This window comes from Parasteatoda tepidariorum, chromosome 2, assembly GCF_043381705.1.
Source record: "Parasteatoda tepidariorum isolate YZ-2023 chromosome 2, CAS_Ptep_4.0, whole genome shotgun sequence".
Taxonomy (NCBI): Eukaryota; Metazoa; Arthropoda; class Arachnida; order Araneae; family Theridiidae; genus Parasteatoda; species Parasteatoda tepidariorum.
Window position 1 is genome coordinate 18044567 of NC_092205.1, and position 22189 is coordinate 18066755.

The 22189-nt window shown below is 29.7% G+C and overlaps 1 protein-coding gene across 1 annotated transcript; it reads left to right on the forward strand.

Moving 5' to 3' along the window:
- The first annotated feature begins 6188 nt into the window (after nucleotides 1-6188).
- Nucleotides 6189-19033, forward strand: LOC107437212 (uncharacterized). Its single transcript, XM_043043139.2, has 7 exons — nucleotides 6189-6405; nucleotides 8580-8889; nucleotides 10195-10236; nucleotides 10320-10501; nucleotides 11980-12063; nucleotides 13065-13159; nucleotides 16142-19033. The coding sequence occupies exons 1-6, from the start codon at nucleotides 6322-6324 to the stop codon at nucleotides 13086-13088; spliced, it is 726 nt and encodes a 241-aa protein (XP_042899073.1). The 5' UTR covers nucleotides 6189-6321; the 3' UTR covers nucleotides 13089-13159; nucleotides 16142-19033.
- Nucleotides 19034-22189: the final 3156 nt, after the last annotated feature.

Consider the following 22189-nt stretch of genomic DNA (forward strand, 5'->3'; position numbering starts at 1 on the left):
GAAAAACAAAAAACGGACCACCCTGAACAACTTTTGGTTAAAAATTTGGGCAGTGTTGGGCAATCATAACTCCCACCCTTTACAGTATGCTGATTGCGCTTCTAGTAGCTTACACTTCTAGATAGGTGTCTCTTCTCATTGACAGGTGAGGGGAGCAATTTATAAAAGTCAAGCACTATCTTGGAATCAAGCTTCTACTTGGAAATTAAATATATCAAAATATGTTATGCCAAGTTATTAAATTTGAGATATTGCAATCAGGATTAGATTTACAATTAGAATAAAATATAATATTTAAATATGCTTTTTTTAAGCATCAAACGAAATAATTTGAGAAAATTTAAAAACTCTTATTCTTTTGTTTTCTTTCATTATTTTTACTTTCATTATTTTTTCTTTTATTATTTTTTCTCATATTTATATGTAGATGTATTTCTATTTTACGATTTTTCTTACTAACATTATTTATGCCATTAATTAATGAATACTTTCCCACTGAACTGAAATTATTCAAAAAAATGTTTTTTCAATAAGAAGTCTCCTCGTGCGGCACCTTATTATTTATTTTAAAAATCAATTATCATTTTTGTATTTTTATTTAAGGATAATTTTAGGGCAAAATGCATAGATTTTATGAGAGTAAAATCTTTAGCTTAAATATTTTTATATAAATATGAGTGTTTGCATAAATCTTTGTCTAATTTATGGAAGTCAGTTAGTTGGATTTAACAGCCTTAAAAAAGATTTTTTTTTGAACTATTTTGTTTAGTTATCCTGGGATGCATTATGCTGAGATGTAAAATCTTAGAAATTTGACGCTTAAACATTTTTCTAAAAATATACTTTTAATGTAAATGTTTTTTTTTAATGTAAACCTTTCATTTAATTTATGATCCTTTTAAGGAAAACATTTATATAAAGTCGAATTATTTTGTCTATTTTTCATTTTTCCCCCTCGTTTGAAATGTTTTTTTAATTCTTTCTTCTTTGTTTATTGTAACTTTGTAGTAAATATTTGATTCTAAGCATTCTAAAATTATTTTTCTATATATATTGAAAATCAAATATTTACTATGAAATTACAGTAAACAAAGCAGAAGGAACTAGTTAAAAATCATTTCGTATGAGAAAAAAATGGACGAAATAAAAAACATCATAAATCAAATTAAAAAAAAGGTGTACTGAATTTTTAAGTTTCTGATCGTTACTGTTAGGGTTGGCATAATTTAAATTACTTGATTTTAGTCATGATAAAATCGTACTTTAAATCATTTGAATTTATTTAAAGAAATCAATAATTTAAATCAGCTGTAATTTTTTTTACAAAACATTAACCTAAACGAATATAATTAATATTAGTTTGAAATGTTTTCATGCAGTATAATTAATAAATACGTTCTTTAAGATGGGAATTTTTAAAAGTCTGATTTAATTGATGATGTAAGTTTATTACGAAAGCCGATTTTGTTTACTACGAAATAATAAAAGGCATATGTTTGAAATTACTGCATTATCCCTTTCATTATTTTATTAAAAAATGCATTAATGCAAATCAAAACTGATTTTTTTTAAAAAAATCAATCAATCTTAAATTTCAATAAAATGATGAAAAAATATGTAATTTAAATATAAAATATTTCTATGCAATAGAATAAATAAATGTATTTTTTTGAGAACGATTTCTTTTAGTCCGATTTTCTTGATAGTAAGGATTTTTTTACTAAGAAATATTGGAAGAAATATGCTTGTAAATAAATGTGTTTTAAAATAGATTATGCTTGAATAAGTGTGATATAAACTTTTAAATAGTAGTTTAATAATATAATAATAATTTTATTCATTTTAGTAAGAAATATTAACTATTTTAGTTCAATTTTTTTAAGCAATAGTATTATTAAAATCTTTTATCAGATGGTTTGGTTGGAAAAATTTTAAAAAGCAATAAATTTTATCTAAAAAAATATCCGATTTAAATCAAATACATACGATTTTGGAATAAAAAATAAAAAAAACAATGTTTGCCCATCATGGCTTCTGGTCAGTGTTGTAGTCATCGGTAAAAATTCGATAATTTTATAAGCATACCTTCTTTTTTTTTTTTTAAATAATATGCAGAAGTTTGGTTAAATATTAACTGGTTAAAACTGGTTTAAATTCACTAAAGTCAAAGTTTTAAATATTAGTTAGATTTTTACAATTTAATTGAAATTTGATGCTGCACACAAAACTGTTTCTTTTTTAACTAATTTGAGACGATAAGTGGGCAAAATTTTTTAACCAATATTCTTGAAAAAATTGCATCGGTCTAATTAAAATTTAGACCGATTTTCAAAGCTTAGAAATCTCCTTGTCACCTTAAAATGAACAAAAAAGTTAAATTAAAAATTTGAAAGTTAAATATAATATAGGATATTAATGTAAGAAAATCCATCTTTTCTGTTACAGGAATTTACAGTCCTTGTTGTAGAAAAATTTGTTCGCTTAGCCCTTCATCAAAGTTTTATAAACTTTAAGACGTGTAGGAAAGTGTTCTTCAAAAATTGAAAAAAATTTAAAATGATGTGGAATTAAAATTTTCTTATAAAATTAAATTATTGCGTGTGATGTGTATTTGGTTGATTCCAGGGCTCGAAAAATCTCAGAAATTTTACCCGCCCCTGAGGAAGGCTTGTCCAACAATGTACCCGGCCTCCTTTGAAACTTACTCGTAGCTTCTAAATAAATAAAAATATAATTTTCCCTTATTTATAACAAACATTTATATAAATTCCACAATGAATTAGTAGTTACTGGGATTACATTGTACAGTAATAAAAGAACTACTCGGTTACTAATAGTAACCTAGTCTTTCTCTTATGAAATAATTTAAATGACAAAGGTCAAGACGGGAAAATGGCCGTCCGCGTGGACGTCGGATTCCAGAAATTCGTTGCCCGGGGGGGATTTTTGACCGCCGAGGACGGGCGGTTTTTCGAGCCCTGGTTGAATATTTATTAAAATAATTTTAAGACTCCTATTTTAACCCTCCACATATCGGTATCAAACCTTGGACTAAATATTCTTACAGTAAGGTATGTTTTTTTTTTTTAATTTTTTATAAATGTCGTGGAAAAGCCGACCCAATTTTGGATTTACAAATATTAATGATTAACTTCGTAGCCTTGTTATTTTAAATCCGATACAAAAGACAAGGGAACTTCTCGATCAAGTACTGGGAGAAAATTTGCCTTCGTGGAGGACTTTTTGAATGAAACTTACCCGCATTTGCATTGCATGGAGAGGAAAAACACGAAAACCTCCCAATGTTAGATAGGAATTCGCTTCGACCAGCCTACACTGGGATTCGAACCCGGTTCATCACATTGGAAGTTAGGTATGTTTATTTAAATTACTCAAATCATTTTAAGTATTACTTAGTTACAAGTTTTTGGAGGTAAAAATTTAATATACCAAAATTTAATTTTAAATAAAAAAAATAAACAAATAGTTTAAATTTTGTAACTATTTTTTTTATAAATTTTAACCACTCTAAAATCTATAGTTTCATTCTTTTTCTATAATAATTGCTTATAAATACTTATTTTAAAAATTAATAATTATTTCAAAATAACAATTATAACAAGTAACAAAATTTAAAAACATAACAAATGTTGAAACAAAAAATTATGACTCACAAACAAAGCTGAATTCAGAGATAAAATTCAGAAATATAATTTATGAGAACTATATTTTAAGCATAAGAAATATAATTTTCTATTCCGTATTAATACACCTTAATTTCAATTTTTAATTGCTATTAAGTACATATTTTAAAAATAAAGAAAACTAATAATTATTTTAAATTGAAAAAAGTAACAAATATAACTATTGATAGTTATAAAAATTAAACAAAGCTAAATTATTAATAAATAAAATTTCAAAGTGACATCATAATTAATAATATTTATTTAGTATGCTGTCACGATGGAAAAAAAAAGTTTCCATATTACTTGAAGTTCAGTCGAAAATGTTATAATTAATACTTACAACAGAAATGATGATATTTTTTATGAACCAGCAAGACTGAAATGAAAGAGTTTCATTAATTTTCCTACAATTTTACTTTTACGTTCAGAAAATTAAACACAGCTCATCAAAGATACTAGTTGAAAGTCCTGAACGCGCCTAAAACATCGTTAGTTCGATTCCTTTTTTTTTTTTTTTTTAAATCTTTTCTCTTTTTTCAAAAGATGTTTTAGAAAAAAATTTCAACAGATTTATTTTTGTAGTAAATTTTTTTATTTTATTTTTCCTCTTTTAACTCTTTTGAATTTTGAGAAATACCTTTTAAATTTAAAAAAGGCGAAGTTTTAAAATCACAAGCACGCAAAATTGTGCACAATGTATTTGAGTTTTTTGCTAATGAAGCTAAGGAAAAAGTCCTTAAATTAATTAATTTATTTATTTAAAGTCATTTTTTAAAAATAACTCTTAAGCTCTTTTTATCAAATAAAAAGTTTTGATAAATGATGCAAGAACTATAAAATTTGACGAAATATTTTTTTAAAGAATAAAGAGCTTGTAAAATTTACAATGGCAAACATAATAAATAAGTAATCCCTATTTTTACGTTTTGACTGCTCCTACCCAAAACTAAGAAAAAATTATACAAACTTGCATATTATTTTAAAAAAAAAAAAAAACGGTTAAATAATTTAAGATCAGCAGATATATATTTTCAATGAACGTGGACAATAATTTCTTAAAAAAAATTATGTGTCCAAATTTAATAAACTAGTTTATCATAGTTAATTTAGTATAAAAGAGCTCATTACATTTTCTAAAATTTTGAGAATTTCTTACGGTCATTTTTCTAAAAAAAATTCCTAAGTTACTTTTATAAAATGACTAGTTTTGACAAATGGCTGCTCTAAGCACAGCAATCGTATTAATAGTTACGTGCGAAACCTGCATTTTATACAGTTAATCAACATCCTAACAAACAAAAACTGACACAAAAATACCATAAATTATTATTCATAATTAAAAAAACTATCATACTAATTTGGACAAAACAATGCTATACTTTAGTAAGAAGCAGAAAACAGAGCAAAACGGCGATTGTTTTTTTTTAAAAAATAATAATTCTAAACTCTTGAACAATCGTATTTGTGAACCTAAAATTTAATTCTTTTTCTCTCTCTGAATATGAAAACATTAGTTCCAAATTCCTCTATTTTAAATAAACAAAATTTGCTAGTGTTTTATTTTATGTATTGAAATAAAAGAGATATTTGAAAAAATTTTAAATTCAAATTGGTAAGTAGAAAAAATAAAAATAAGTTAACGAGCTTTGGCCGATAATATATTAACTCTCCAATGACAGATAATAAATTTAAAATTCTCTGAATAACTTGGAAGTCGCTGATTTGTGATATTTTTTTCTGGGAAAAATAAGAATGTGAGAACTTTTCTTTCACATTCATCACTTTTCTTGACTCCTGAAAACCCCTTCCCCATAAAAGGGGCCTTCATATTTTTTTGTATTAAGAGAAACTATTGAAAGAGCTGTTGCAAGAAGATGCTTAAGCAATCAATTTTTGTTGTTGTCCCTGCTTATTCCTGTCATTAATGTAAGTGTAAAAGCCAGCGAAAAGAATGGGTAAAAAGGGGCATAGGCTCAGGGCACCAAAACAAATATTTTTCAAGTGAAAATAAGATTTTCTCATGGCGCTAACAATATTATTAAAATAACTCATCTATAAATTTATCATACATAGTAAATTGGTTGTTAAGAAAGAAAGAAAAAGAAATAAATTTACTTATAAAAAATTGTTAGAATTATTTTTTTAACAGTTTACATTAAAATACGAATAAGAAAATGTAATTTAAGCAAAACAATTTATATAATTTCAGATGGTTTGATGGGTGTTAATAAAAATTATCATAAATTTCATCCCAGTTGATAAGATTTCATCCTACACTGACAAGAGAAATAAAGAGTCTTGTGTTAAATATCATCAATCATTCCCTTCCTCACCCCCCTACATAGTTGTTTCTTTTAAAGTAGTACAACTGCACATGTTTATCAATTCAGTGATTTTGAATGGGATGTGAGGAGGGGGCAGAACATGGTAGAACATAAATTGTTTTTCATGTCAGCTTCTGTGTGGGCTTGCCAATTTATGTTTAACTGGAGTGGAGGAGAAATAAAATCACTGAGCTTAATGTGGAATAAGATTGTGATACATGTGGTCACATCGTGCCAGAATGTCTTAAAACTTTTACTTATATTTTTCATCAATTATTCCATACTAAAAAGCAATTATTTGATTTTTTCAGATGATGACTAGAAAGATTTTCCACGAATTGCAACAATCATCAGTGAAATTCAAAGGATCGACTAAAATGAAAAAAGGAGAAAAAGTATTTATAATGATTTCCATATACTACAACTATTACAATAATCCCTTATACAACTAATAAATTTCCTTTCCTAACTTGTTAATTAGTTTTTAATTGTTTTGTTAACTTGATTTGGATTTTATTAAGTACCTACTGTTGTTGAATTTTGTTTTTGATTAACTTTTTTCTTTAAATTAAATTCTTCTTTGTATTCTGTATCCCCCCCCCCAAAAAAAAAAAAAAAAAATTACCATAAAAATAGTTTTAGTTTTGAGATTTTAGATGAGTGCCACCTCTAACCATTACATGTGACCTTCTCTCCCCTCATTTAATCTATCTTTAGTTTTTATCGCTTTTTTAAATTATCTTAACTGCTTTTTAAGCAAAATCATTCATAAGAATAAAATTTTTAATTTTTTAGAATCATAGCATTGTAGTCTTTTATCAAACTTCATATCTTTAATCATCAAAAGTTGTTTTAAACTTTTTTAAAAAATTATTCTTTTTTTGTGAAAAATTGCAAAAACTGGTGGTTTCTACAAATTTACTTTAAAGAGCCTTGTTTTTGGGAATTTGAGAAACTAAATAATTTTTTTAATCTATAATTATGTTAGGGTTTTCTTTTCCACCAGAGTTCTGTTTTTGTGAATGTATGAAAATTAGCCTTAGTAGATTGCAGATTTAGATTTCACTTTATATATTATAAAGTATTATAAAGTTCCATAATTATCTACATATTATAAAGTTCCACTTAAATAGATTTTATTTTGCAGATCAACTCTGTGCCTACCAGTGATTTTCATTAATACTTTTTTTTTCTTTTTAGCTTTAGTATGTATTAACTTTTGGGGTAAAAAAATTTTTTTTAATTATCCTTTACAAACCTATTGATGTGTTACAGTAATAATACAGTTTTGTAACTTGTCACCCAGGGCCGGATTAAGCGCAAGTGGGGCCCTAGGCCATTCAAATTTTTGGGTCCCTTTGATTAAATTTTTTTCTCGTATATTTTTTATTTATTCAAATATAAAGGTATTTATATATCTTTTCATTTAAGAAAGCAAATTTTAAAATAAAATAAAAAATAATAAATTAAATTTTACTTTATTTTGCTAAATAGGAACTAAAAAAATTATCATATTTTATTAATATATATTTGAAAAAAAAATTTTTTTAAAGTTATTGTTTCTCTTAATTTTTTTAAATTTATTTTCAAAACCAAATTTTTAAGGGGGCCCCAGGCCATGGCCTAGTCTAGCATAATGGGTAATCCGGCCCTGTTGTCACCCCCTCGAGGCATCAAGATTGAGTCCTAGAGCATGAAGATCCGATCATTAGATCGAAAGTTATCCAGAGTGGTCTTTTTTTTTCCCGCACTGTACATATGTTATGCATAGCATATTAGTATTAATAAATAATACATGACAATTTAAAAAAAAAAAAAGACAAGAAAAAAATTCTTTTTCTTNCGGAATAAGCGCACGCGGGGCCCTAGGCCATTGAAATTTTTGGGTCCCTTAGATTAAATTTTTTTCTCGTATATTTTTTATTTATTCAAATATAAAGGTATTTATATATCTTTTCATTTAAAAAGCAAATTTGAAATTAAGATAAAAAATAATAAATAAAGTTTTGCTTTATTTTGTTAAATAGGAACTAAAAAATTATCGTATTTTATTAATATATATTTGAAAAAAAAATTTTTTTTTGAAATTATTGTTTCTCTTAATTTTTTTAAATTTATTTTCAAAAAAAAATTTTTTTTAAGGGGTCCCTAGGCCATGGCCTAGTCTAGCCTAATGGGTAATCCGGCCCTGTTGTCACCCCCTCGAGGCATCAAGATTGAGTCCTACCTAGAGCATGAAGATCTGATCATTAGATCGAAAGTTATCCAGAGTGGTCTTTTTTTTTCCCCGCACTGTACATATGCTATGCATAGCATATTAGTATTAATAAATAATACATGACAATTTAAAAAGAAAAAAAACAAGAAAAAGATTCTTTATCTTAATTATTTTGAAGCAACACTTATATTTTTAGTTAAAATTTCTAAAATTCAAAATAATTTTTAATGCTTACTCATCAATGTAAAAAATATTTATAATTGCTTATTTGTATGTAGAATAATATTTACTGTAACCAACCATGCTTTATATTTTTTTATAGTTACTTTAATCCTCTTTATTTATTGTTAGGTAAACAAGGAAGCCATTGATACTAATGAAAACATTAAAAGTAAAAAGTTGAGCGCTGTAAAAAAGACTCCTGCTAAGCGCTGTAAAAGTTGTCCTGCTAAGCATTCCAAGAGTAAAAATGTTGGAAGGGTAAATAAACCTAAAAAACTGTCCAAGACAGTAACCAAGAAAGAAGCTGTATCTAAAGCTTGTACTCAGAAAGAAGATTTGCAAGCAACAGTTACACTCAATCAGTCTAGACTTGAAACTAGCCTTTATTCTTGTGCTAGCACTAGTGATATATCAAATGATTCGGCTGCTCAAGATTTGGGTTAGTTATTTATACTATGTCTTGTATTTATATATTTAGCAGTTTATGCAGTGAAACCTTGCTATTACCATTAGAACCAAAATAATGGTCCACTTAGGAGAAGGACTTGCTGATTGCAGTCTTGCCAACTCTTAGGCTTTAAGAATGAGCTGGGATGCTGAATATGTCTGATCACACAAATAAAGTTCGAGAAATTTAGGGAAATCCAGAGGAAATTTTATGTCTACTTTAAAGAAAAAAGTGCTGTAAAAAAAATTCTAGATTCTTAAAATTTTATTGTAAAAAAAAAAAATTCACTTAGCAATATTTTCCCCTGTAAAATAATAGAACAGAAAATAATCCTTGCAAAACTCTTACAAGAACGAACGTGGACTGCCTTGATAGACAAGAGTACAATAAAATAGTTTTTCTTATGTTAAATGTCACACAAATAAGTATATATCAATTTGTCTACTAATTTGAATAACTTAAATTTGTTCATACCTATCATAAATTCTAATATATTCAACACACATGCTAGTTTATTCATGTAAAAATCAAGTAAAATCAAATAATTTTTATTCCTTATTTAAAAAAATGTTATCAAAAAATATTAACGATATAAACACTTTATCTTAAAAAAATATTTTAAAAAACGTATTATTACGAAAACTTATTGTTACGAAATGTGATTTAATTTACTAATCATATAAGTTGGTGAGAAATTTTAAAAAAAACGAAGGGAAAACTATGCTTTGGTGAAATATTTGGCTCTGAGAATTTCTGCCTCCCTAGGCCTGAGTCTCAAGCTTTTGTGTCCAATTAATGGAACTCAGGCCCCCAAAGTATTTTCTCAGGCTTGAATCAAGGTATGAGTCAGGCTCTTTTGTATGAATCAATGGAGGATCCGTGCACAGTTCATACAGCTCTCATATCTCTCAGTTTATACAGATTCTTGAAACAGTGACAAACAGTGATTCTTGAAGCAGTGACATAATTAGATGGAGAAAAAAAAATTCAATTTTTTCGACCTACCTTGGTGTATGTTCCCCCTTAAATAATTTTTAAAATATTTTATTTCTTTTGTAAACTATTAAAAAAATTATTATTTTTATTTTTTCTTTCAATTTTGGGGGGGTCATGACCCCTATGAGTCAATGAGCCTCAAAGCTTTTTTTTTTCATTTATTATTGTTTTTTTTTTTTTTTTTTTTTTTTTTTTTTTTTNATCTAAAAAGGTTGAGAATCGTTGATTTACTACACAGTTATTTAAATTTGAAAAAAACAAAATTAATTTTACAGATGTTTCATAGTTCTTATTTTTCAGGAAACTGCATTTCAGAGGACATTATTCAGCTCTTAACATCTGGTAATATGTTTTGTCGATTCTTAATTTTTTGTGCGGATGTCTGTTCCGCTTAATTTATTCCAACAATCAACTATATTTTTTAGAAAAACCAAGTCAGGCATATTGGCAGGAAATAGCTGAACAAAGAAGAATCGCTCATGAAATAGCTGAACGAAGAAGAATCGCTTATGAAATAGCTGAACAAAGAAGAATCGCTCATGAGAAAACTGATGGAAAAAGAAAAAAGAAAATGAGATGGTATGAAATGTTCTTAGACAATGAGATGGTATGAAATGTTTTCAGCTTTTATTTTGTTTCTTTATTCACTTTTTTAATTGTTCTCCTTTGGTGTATCAGCTTTAGCATCTTTGTTTAAAAACAGAAAAACATAAATTNAGGATTCGTGAGAAGCTCATCATCAGGGATGTTTCCCAGACCGTCGCCAATAGCCCATTGTGCAGCTCTAGTGCGACGTAAATTAACAACAACAGCAAATATGAAACAACAAAACAATGCTATATCAAAATAAAAATAGTTTGGTGACCACAAACAATTGAGATCAGTGATTTTTGCTGAAAGTCACTGAGATTAGCTGAATTATATATTTAGTACTAACACAAACGCAAAGCTAGCCCACCTTTTACTAGACTTAAGTCTAATTTAAGTAATTAAGTAAATTTTTACTAATTTTTGAGGCCCCTCAGAAGGCCCCTGGGTAGAACTTTATTTAAAATCCGAAATATGCTTTCTTTTTTATTTTTCTTCTTTTTTTTTTTTTGTTTTTTTTTTTGATTTCATTAGATTAGCTGTTCAGCTTAGTAACAATTCTGAACTATTTACTAAAAAACAAAAATGTTTCTAAATTTTTTTCAGCCTAGTAATCTAGTTGATTCATTAATTTGTATTTCAGTTCAATTGTTTAAGATGTGTTTTTTGTTCCACTTTAAAAACTCTTGTATTTTATATTTTACAAATTGTTTGAATTTTTTTTTTTTTTTTAACAAATTCAAATTTTTATTATTTTCAGCTTTCAACAAATTAAATAAAACATGTGTTGTTTTAACTTCCTTTCAGCATGCTAATTTATTTTTATATCTTTAATATTGTTGAATCAAAGCTTTATTTTACTTCCAAATTACTATTATTATTTATGTGGTTTCGCTTATTCTTACAAATTGTTATGACTGATTTTCTGAACTCTTTTAACTGAATTATTTTCAGCTAAGTCACCTTTGAAAATGTGTTTTTATTTCTAGAAGCATTTAAATTTTTTGTTTTTAGCTTCTTTTTTTTGCACTTATTCATGAGTTTAGGATATGTTTTTTTTATTTTCTGTGTCACTGAATGGTAAAAAATTTTACCTTCTTTTTTAATTAAAACTATTTAAATTTTTTCTCTCTATAGAGGCCGTTCAAAAAGTACGTACACAAAAATGGAGAAATTTTGACCCCCCCCTTCGTACATTACCGTACATAAGGTCTTACTCCCCCCGCTTAGAGTACGTACATTTTATTAGTCTACCCCCTTTTTCATAAGAATTAAAAAAATTATGTTTTAAATAAAATTAAATATTTATTAAAGGAGTGTGTAGGAAAAAGTCAAATTTAAATTTGGTGTATGCTTATAATGTACGTACTTTGTATAATACCTCCCCCCTCCCCATCGTACAAAACCGTACAAAATAGGAAATCCCCTCCCCCTTCGGGATGTATGTACTTTTTGAACGTCTCCAAAATAATTATTCTTTCTTTATTGGATTCTTAGCCTGCCGATGAAATCAACTTACTGCTAACAGAGAACATGCAGCTTAAGAGTGCACTTAGAGCTGCAGAAGTATTGCTTAAACATGTAAGTGAAGTATTCAATTTTGTTATAATGCAGTGTAAAATTTTCCAATGGTGTCATTTATAATAAGATCACAAAGTTTTTTGTCAAAAAATATTCTAAATATAATTTTTTTTTTTTAGAAACACCTTTTTTTTGTTGCTCTAATTACTGTACTACCAAGTTGAGAAATTGTTTTATAAAGACATTCTAATAATTGAAAATCAATTTAATGCATTATAATAATTTTTGTCATCGTCCTGATATTCCTGATAAAAAATATGCTATTTGTCTTAATATTTGGCATTTTGTCCCTATATCATTGATTTTTTATTTTTGTTCAAAAATTACTTTTACTTGAAAATAAATTTTACCAAAATTAGACTTCTCAATGTCAAACCTAGTAAAATTTAAAATATTTTCAGATGAAAAGGAGCTATCATTAAACAGAACTGTTTCTTTATCTACTCCCTTTCCTTAGCAAAATGAATTAATGAATTTCGGTATTGAACAAAATTTGTCATGATTTTAACTATTTTTTAAAAAAAAAAATCATGGAAAGTCATAGAATTAGGTCACCGAATAACCTTACGTTTCAAATGAAATTACTTACCCCCCCTAATTCCATGGTGTTCCAAATATCTGCATTTGCAACAAAACCCTCACTCATAGTCATCTTTTATTAAAATATAAAATATTTTAATCAAGTTCTTTAAAAATTATGGTGTTCTTTCAAAAATGAAAGAAATAACATCATTTCTAGAGCGAATTATCTTGTAAATTTCTGTGATTTCAGAATTTTTGTTATTATTTATTTATTTTTTATTTTATCAATTTATTTTAAATTTATTGTTGTGTTTATGTCGGAGAAAATAATAACTTCGTTAAGTCATGAAAAATTCTTGGAATTAAGCATGAAAAGTCATGAATTTGAAAATCTAAAATGTAGCAGATATCCTGTATGGTTTCAATCACACGGTGTTTATTTCACTCTGCTTAAACAACTTTTTTTAATACCTTTTCAGAAAAAAGAAGCCTTTTATATATAAGAGTTTTAATGAGCAACTTTCTGAAATTGAAGACTATAAACTTTGTATTGAGAAAAGTTGCTAGAAAAATGGTTTGTATAACTTTTTTTTCTTTTTTTTTCCTCCACTTAAATGCTTCCCTGATTATCCCGAGTGAACTCGAATATGATGGATATATTGCAAATATTTATTTTCCCGAGTAAACCCGGGCATAGCAAAATTCGTCAATACGTTTTGTTTTATCACCTTTTCATTCGGCCGGAAGCAAAACTGAAAATAATAATAATCTGCTCTGATAGGAAGTTTGCCAATTTTTTTTTCTTCAGTTTTGCCATTTGCGGGACTGCAGACCTGTATTGTACAATTGTATATACCAGTGGCCAGCCTGCATATAAGTGGCCAACCACCTATATATTGTATATAGGTGGCCAACCTGCAGCTCGCGAGCCACAAGCGGCTCTTTGAAGGATTATTTGTGGCTCCCGATAAATGTAGTTTCCTTTTCATGTTCGTGCTCGACTTCGCGTGCAGGTCGTCGGGCTACCGAAGCGGGGGTGCCATCCCCTCTACAGAGGATCAAAATTGTGATGGCATGTCTTCGGATCATCCAGAGGGATGTTTCCCAGACCGTCGCCAACAGCCCATTGTGCAGCTCTAGTGCGACGTAAATGAACAACCAACCATGTTCGTGCTATTATATTTTAAAAAATTATTATCGTTTCGTATTTGTTTCAAAATGTCTTTTAAATTACTGAGAACAAATATGAAAGACTAAGTGCAACGTTGTTCAATTCAAGGTAAGTTTTCCATTTCTAATACAATTATGACACAAAAAGGATCTGGAAAATTAGAATTAATAGAGATGCAGGAAGATCAAGCTCTACAATGAAAATATAAGTCGACGTCGATCACTGAATTTTGGAAATTTGTAGCAGAATCGAAATATCCTGATTTAAAAAAGGCTGCCAGTCGAATTATTTCAATATTCGGAACAACGTACTTATGTGAATCATTTTATTCCACTTTAAAATTCATGAAATCCAAACACCGATCAGTATACAATAACCAGCATCTCACAGAAATACTGAGAAGTGCTGTCACCAATTATTCACCAAATTTTAAAGAATTATCAAGAGAAGTAAAATAAATGTGTTTAATTTTTAATATTTAAATTCAATACACATATTTTGTACTTTTACTTATATGTTTTCAATAAATGTAATTTATGAAAAAAAAATTTTTTCAATACCTTTTTTGCATACCTTTTAAATGTGTATTTAATTGCGGCTCGCGAAAAATTACAAATTTTGAAGAATGGCTTGACTATCAAGAAGTTTGGCCACCCCTGGTATATACGATGGTTGATGATTTTACATAGAAGAAAGAATTAAAAAAATGGCGCTTGTGAGCGAAAGTGAAAGTAATGCAGATGACTTTTCAGATTATAAACATATAATAACACTAATATTTAACTTTTTTCATCTGCCCGAGTTAATTTGGGATAGTAAACTGATGGTAAATTACACATAAAATTTTTTTTACTCACAGAAAAATTAAAATTTCAACTTCGAACTTGTGTATTATGTTTTGTTTTAGTTTCTTGTATTTATTAATTCAATAAATAAACTATGTTGATTTTTTGCATTTTTTTTTCCTTCAAAAAAATGGGTAAGGGAAGCGATTAAGGAATATTGCAAAAGTTTGTTACAGTTACAGATCATAAATAGATGCTTTTTAAGACTGCAGAGAAACGTGACCAACAAATTACACCCGTGAGAAACATAATTCTAAAATTCAGATCAAACAACAAGAGCTAGTGTCTTCTTTAAATATACACTCTATAACAAAAAAAAAACGACGCACTAAGACGCGCAAAATCTACGCTCGATTAGGCTGGAATGATGCCGACTGGAGACGTATAGTCTTTAGCGACGAATCTCGCTTCCAACTGTGTCCTGACGATCATCGAAGAAGTGTTTGGAGACGCACAGGGCAGAGGAAGGATCCTGCCTTCACTATTGCACGCCACACCGGCCCTCAACAAGGCATTATGGTCTGGGGTGCCATTACCTTTGACAGCCGGACCCCTTTGGTCATCATTAGAGGTACACTTACTGCACAGCGGTGCTTCGACGACATCCAAAGACCTGTTTTGCTACCGTTCCTTTTGCAGCGCCCTGGGCTGGTATTTCAGCAGGACAATGCCAGACCACATACGGCACGTGTTGCTATGAACTATCTGCAAGCTTGTCAAACTCTTCCTTAGCCTGCCAGATCACCAGATCTCTCTCCCATCGAGCATGTCTGGGATATGATGGGAAGGCGATTGCATCTGGCACGGAATGTTGATGATCTCGCTCGACAATTGGATCGAATTTGGTAGGAAATTCCGCAAGAGACCATCCGGGAGCTTTATCGGTCTATGTCACGCCGTGTGGCAGCTTGTATCCAGGCTAGAGGCGGGCCAACACCTTATTGAACTTGTTACTGTAACTCTGCAATAAATTATTCAATTGTTCTAAAATTTTAATCATTTACTATTCTGTACATTGTCTTCCTATCCACTAATTTTCGTTTCAATCGGACAACTCCTTCTTGGTGTGTCGATTTTTTTGTTATAGAGTGTATATTGACTTGTAACACCATCGACAGTTCTCGATGCCCTAAGCTACAGCCAGTGATCGAAAACGCTAGTTTCTTTGCAGTTAACTACCACCTATTTTCGAAATGTAGTCATTACTTCGCTACTTTTAGAAGACAAACATAACTGGAGAACTAAACTAGTCTAGGTAATTAACTCCTGAGTGCAACTTGTCTTAAAATGCACACGCTCTGAATCTGAGTACGTTGTTTTCTCGTAAGTTTTTTTTTCTAACATAATATTCAGTACTGAACATATCCCTATGTTAGTTACGTATTCATAATTAGTGTTGACAAACCGATAGAAATTTTACATTAGTTGCTATAGTTTTTTTTAATTTGTTTAATTTGTCAATTTTATTATGAGCAACGACGTTTTTTTTTAAATTTAAAATTTTCCTTCTATTTGTTACTAAATGTATTTTCTTCTCTAGGATGGTGTCTCTTTGTGTTGATGTTCATTGAAGAAGATCCTATATGCATTTAATATTTCTCATATCTATTTTGTTTTAGATCATTCTTCAGTATTTTTGATGTTAATGTTTATAAAATTACTTTATGCATGTATGTATAAATATAATTATTTTATTTTTCATTCTAGTTTTTTTTGTTATAATATTCTTATTAGTTGGCCAAACAGATTACTTAAAAAAGAAAGTCTATGAATGAAGCTATAACATTAAAAAATCATCTATTTAAACTGTACGAAAGCATCTTCTCAAGTGTTTTCACATAAAATTTGTATTTTATAACCAGAGAAAGTTCTTTATTATAATATCAAAAGGACCCTATGTCTTTTCATATTTTTACTTCATTCAAATAAATAATTTAATTTTTCTTTGGTTTATTTATAGTACTAGCTTTTAAAAGTTAAATCATTAAAAGTGTTCATTTGGAAAAAAATTTCTGTATCAAAAAAAAATAACATGCGCCAATTTATTTTTTGGTAAATCTTTTTCTATCATCATGCTCAGTACTTGATTCACTTTTTGAATTAGTGACATCTGTAATTACTCATAATCTGTATCATATAAGGTTCTTACCCCTTCATTGCTGTATCCAAATGAACAATTTCATGAGATTTCTCCTTGATTTACTAAATCATTCATTATATGTACATTAAAAAAACTTATTATGTATGTAGAAGGAATTAAGGTTAAAAGGCTACTTTCTGTATGCAGCATGCCTCGCGTTTTAAAAAGTACATGAAGGTGCTTATTTTCTTTTGTTAAAGGCCCTTATAGGTGCTTTTTTTCATTGGGTGTTTCTAAAAAGTCCTTAATGTTCCCTTTTCCAAAATGAGATTTTTTTTATTATATCTGTTTTTGCCATGATTTATGCAAAAAGCGATTTCACACTTCTATTTAATGTTTTCACAATTCATTCAACTGAAGTATTCCCTTACATATATATATTTTTTTAAATAAAAAGTTTAATATTTTTGGAGTGCTTAAGAGTTTATTTTTTGTTCAAATATTTGGCTATGTGCCCTGTATATACCAACCATCTTATGGTTAATGTACAATTGTTTATATAAATATGTCAAAAACTGTAATCGATTTATTTACAACATTTTTGTCTGAGTTTGTTATAATGTGTAGACTATCACTTTTCAAAATTTATTAAAAATTCTTTTTTTCTGAACACAATTAGACCAAAGTGCAAATATTTCTTAATTAAAAAAGTATTTGAGCTTGAATCTCGAAAGTATTATTTTTTAATTTAAAAAGTAAACTTAAATATGACAAACATATTTACTCAATGCCAGCTTAATGCTAATTTAAGTTTTAATAATTTTTAACAAGTATTGCAGCATTAGATAACTTAAAATTCTTCATAACAAGAATCATAAATGTATTATGATTCTTGTATGTATCTATGTAAAAATGTTAAATTAAGTATTGTAAATATGTAAAAATGTTATATTATATTAATTATAATTATCGAACACTTCACTTAAATACATCTATTCGAATTGCTATCAATCTCAGTAATGGAGTTAGCTTTAAACAATGTATAACTGCTATCCTGCTAATTTGCACAAATGATGTTAATTTTAACCAAAGTAATAAGAAATGAATTTAAAGAGTTCTAAGAAATAACAGCTTAAGATAACTGCAAATCAGCAAATTTTCACAGAAATGTTTTGAATTTTTAATGCTTTTGTTAGTTGCATTCTAATGCAATTCATAGCCACAAATTTAAATATTTTATTTGAGTTTTTTAAGGCAGGCTAAACTTGCAGCAACCTTAAACATAATAGTCATCATTCAGGCAAGAGAAATGTAACCATCCATTTTTTTCTTCTTGCGTAGCAATTATACTGTACTACTGTACTGAACATTCACTTGATAAAATGTGATTGCATAGCTACTAACTCTACTGAATTTTGCCAGTTTCTCATGGTCTAGTGGTTTAATTAAAATTCTCCTGATTTTTATACATTTTAGTTACAGTTTCTATATTGTTTTTTCTTGTAGAATTTATTGTTTATTTTACATTGTGTCTCTTTTCATCTTTTACTTTGAAAAATATATATTTTTTAATTCAAAACTCTGCTGCCATCAATTGTGAAATGTGCAGGCTATGTATTTAAGACATTTGTGAATGGGGAGATTTCGCAAATTTTCTTAAGCTTTAGATTTGAAGTAAATGCGCATGTGCACTCTTACTGTGCATGCGTCAATTCTGGTGAAATGCGCATGTGTCCGTCAAAAAATATCAAAGTTGCGTAAGTGAAAATAAGAGTTTAAAAAAGCTAATGTCGTGGAATATCGTTCTGACTACAAAATCATTTACAATGGACATAGACAATCTCTTCATTCAACAAATTGTTGTAATATCACATGATTAATGTCTAAATTTCATTAATATATTTCTTCATATTCGCATTATATGTCCATGTTTTAAGTTAGGCTTGAACAGAAAACATATCTGAAAACTACAAACAGCATGCTTCTAGCTTTGTCTTTGTAGCGTTAACCATGCCAGCATAACATAAAGATACACAGCATCTAAAATAAACGCAAGCATGCGCAGTTGATTCAAATGTTACGGACGAAAGAAGTGCGAAATCTCTCTATTATCAGCATTTCACTTAATTTTTAAAATAAGCTGGTGGCTGTTGTCAGAAGTGCATCGATGATTGTGCTCCGGAAAAAGTCTGGATTTCCGGAAGTTTCCTGAAATCCAAGGTCCAGAAGTTTATGTATAAAAATTCTTGTCTATTTTATATTAAAATTTTGGAACTAGAATATATACTTGGCATCTCTTTTATTTGTAAATATTTTTTCTGGTAGAATAATAAATGTGATTAGAGGCAAAAGTTGTTGTTGTTGTTGTTAATTTACGTCGCACTAGAGCTGCACAATGGGCTATTGGCGACGGTCTGTGAAACATCCTGGAGGATGATCCGAAGACATGCCATCACAATTTTGATTCTCTGCGGAGGGGANCGACGGTCTGGGACATATCCCGGAGGATGATCCGAAGACATGCCATCGCAATTTTGATCCTCTGCGGAGGGGCTGGCACCCCCGCTTCGGTAGCCCGACAACCTGTGCGCGAAGTCGAGTTTAACGAGGTCCAATACCGCACACCCTCGGTCCCTACGCAGACTGATCCAAGTGGTCACCCACCCGCACACTGACCGTAGCCAGTGATGCTTGACTTCGGTGATCTGCTGGGAACCGTGTCTTAACGATTAGTCCCCTGCGGGACTGATTAGAGATAAAAGTAAACTTATACATAATTGTTCATTTAAATTATGCGGTATACATAATTTATTTAGATTTCATGTTTTGAATATAATCAATGATTTAAATTTATTAAGACATTAATTTTTAGAAAGAAATTTTCAGGATTTTTGAGTTGGGGTCACAATCACCCCTGAAAGTGTCTATGATAGAGAATATAAAAATTCATTGTTGATAAGACGTGTCCACTTGATAATGAAGTACATTTATTACACCATCTTATAAGCTTCTAAAATTCTCCCAGAAGAAATATCAGAGCTCTGCATACTGAAAAAGCATTGAACGGCTTGTTGATTTAAGATTTGATCACAAGGAGCTATGTTGCTTGACTTTTTTGGAGGTAGGAACCATCAATGCAATGTATTTATGATCATAGTCTGGCCATCTCACATTTTTTGCTGATGACAAGGTGAGACGATCCACCACACGGCCCTGATCTTGCTCCCAATAAGTTCCACCTGATTTCGATTTAGTTTTGAACAAAAATTTTGGTGACAGGTGCTTTGTAATCCGTGCTGAAGTCATACAAGCAGTTCCATGCTGGTTTCGTATGAAGAGCCTGGAGGGTTTTTTGAAGCTTATAAAGCGGTATGATAAATACCTAAACGCACTTGATAATTGGATGGAAAATTAATTTTTGGACTTCCCCTCGGAATTTCCACTTTACTCACGCAAATAAGCAAAAACAACAATTTTATTAAACATTAGCTTCTGTACAAAATATGTATTATAAGGAATATAATTACGGTGACAAAGGCCATTGGGCCCATACGCCAAGTATTTGATGCCTCGCCGAAGAACAGAACCCGAGCTCAGCATGGAGTGCAGGGAAAGGGACTCAATTGGCACGAGGCCCCGAGTCACGCAAGATCAAAAACACCACATGTCGCAGTCGACGGCCAAAGGAGAAATTTAGACGAGAGTCCGAACCAACAGGATGACGGCGTCAACCAACGCTGACGGGCAGGGCCGACAGCAGTGGGCGTCCGCCACACCGCGGTCAATCAAGGCGTGACAAGATTGGAAAGCTCTAAGTTTAGCTGATGCCAAAAACCAACAAACTTTATTAAAAACCATATTACAAATCAAAATAGCAAATATTAAAAGCGTTGGATTACAATCAATAGATGAGTGCCCGAGGGCTCACAATTCCGGAACTGTTGGTTGGTGGACTCTACCTGTATTGGATTCTGGATCTTAAGTTTTCGCATGCCCACTGTAGTGATGGGCAACTGGAGTGAGTAGTGCAGTGGTTCGTCCTATGTCCAATTCTGAATCTTGTGTTGGCCTCTTTGAAATTTATGCAGGAGCTCTTATTTTTGCAACTATCTCTCTTATGTCCAGTTTCGCCGCAATTGGCACAAATTTCCTCATTGGTACATGTTTTAGCCAAATCGATAGCATTTATAGCATCTAAGTGGCCGTAAAAATTCTCTGGCCTTATAAGACTGCCATCAGAGATTTAGTCTTCCTCTTCTAATAATCTTAGTGAATGTGCAAGAATCTACTTCAATTATGCAATGGACTCCCTGTCGACTTCTAATTTTGAATAAGCCCTTTAATTCAGCTCCTCTAAGCTCTTTGTTACTGTCAATCAATTTTTCTTCGAGGTCTTCTTTTTCATACGACTCATTTACTTCATAAAGAATCACTCTAGGATTTTTCTTTTTCGGAGTCTCACAAATTAGTTCTTTATCCAGTCCCTGTGTCTTTATCTGTTTCTCAATCTTTTTAATGTCACTCTTATTTTCGACTTGGAGGAGGATTCCTCCATTCCTTATCTTTTTATTCTTGTTGAGACTCAATCTAATACTCGGATTGGATTTTTCTACGTTTAATGCGACGCAGATGATTTGTGGTGAGAGTAGGAATCTACAATTTTAGCCAGAGATAGATTTTAAGTGAAAATCTTGTTCTCGGAAAGCATATATGCTTTCTATATATATTTCCCGTAATTAACTATAGTTAATTATTAGCAATTAATGAGCTATTTTAAAAATAATTATGCGAGATAGAAACAGAGCACTCCTTCTGAACAGGTGAAAGTTTATTTTTCTTAAAGTTATTTTGGTTTAGCTCACAGATTAGACTTACTTTTTTGTGACGCAATTACTTATTCAAGTATTTTTTTTCCTTTTTCCAATGCCCACCTGTGTTAACATCCGTCAATGCAAGCATATACAGGGTGATTTTGCTGACCTCTCTTTCAGGAGCGCCATATTAGGTGGGCCAACGTCGCTCCCACAATAAGGACAGATAGCACAGAGAAGGAAAGAACATTCATGCCTTGTCCGGGATTTGAACACAGAACCTTTCTGATGCAAGGACAATTCCTTGCCCCCTACTCAGGCCTATCGGCCATATTCAAGTATACAAATAGTTAAATTTTAAAATAAAGTAGCACAAATAACGTAAGGTGCATAAAAAGAATGCTTATCAACACAAGAAAAAAAAATCCTTATTTGGCCAGCCAGAAGGTTAGAAATAATGTAATTCGTGTATAAAGAAATAAGCTATAGGCTAAATATTAATTTAAATAATATTTTGGTATATCTTGGGCAAATTTTACTCTTTGACAGATTCAACAGAACACAATGTGTTTTGAACTTAGTTTTTGTGTGAAAATACTTTTTATAGTAAAATAAAAAAAAAGAAAGAAAAAGAAATACATAATATAAAGATATAAATTTTTAAGAAAATATAGCATATCAACAATTTTTTTCTAAC

What these genes read in the sequence shown, in the direction of transcription:
- LOC107437212 (XM_043043139.2), top strand. Translation starts at nt 6,322, where the DNA reads ATGATGACTAGAAAGATTTTCCACGAATTGCAACAATCATCAGTGAAA. An exon ending in AAATGAAAAAAGGAGAAAAA is followed by an intron (nt 6,406 to 8,579) that starts GTATTTATAATG and finishes ATTTATTGTTAG; the next exon opens with GTAAACAAGGAAGCCATTGA. An exon ending in TTCGGCTGCTCAAGATTTGG is followed by an intron (nt 8,890 to 10,194) that starts GTTAGTTATTTA and finishes CTTATTTTTCAG; the next exon opens with GAAACTGCATTTCAGAGGAC.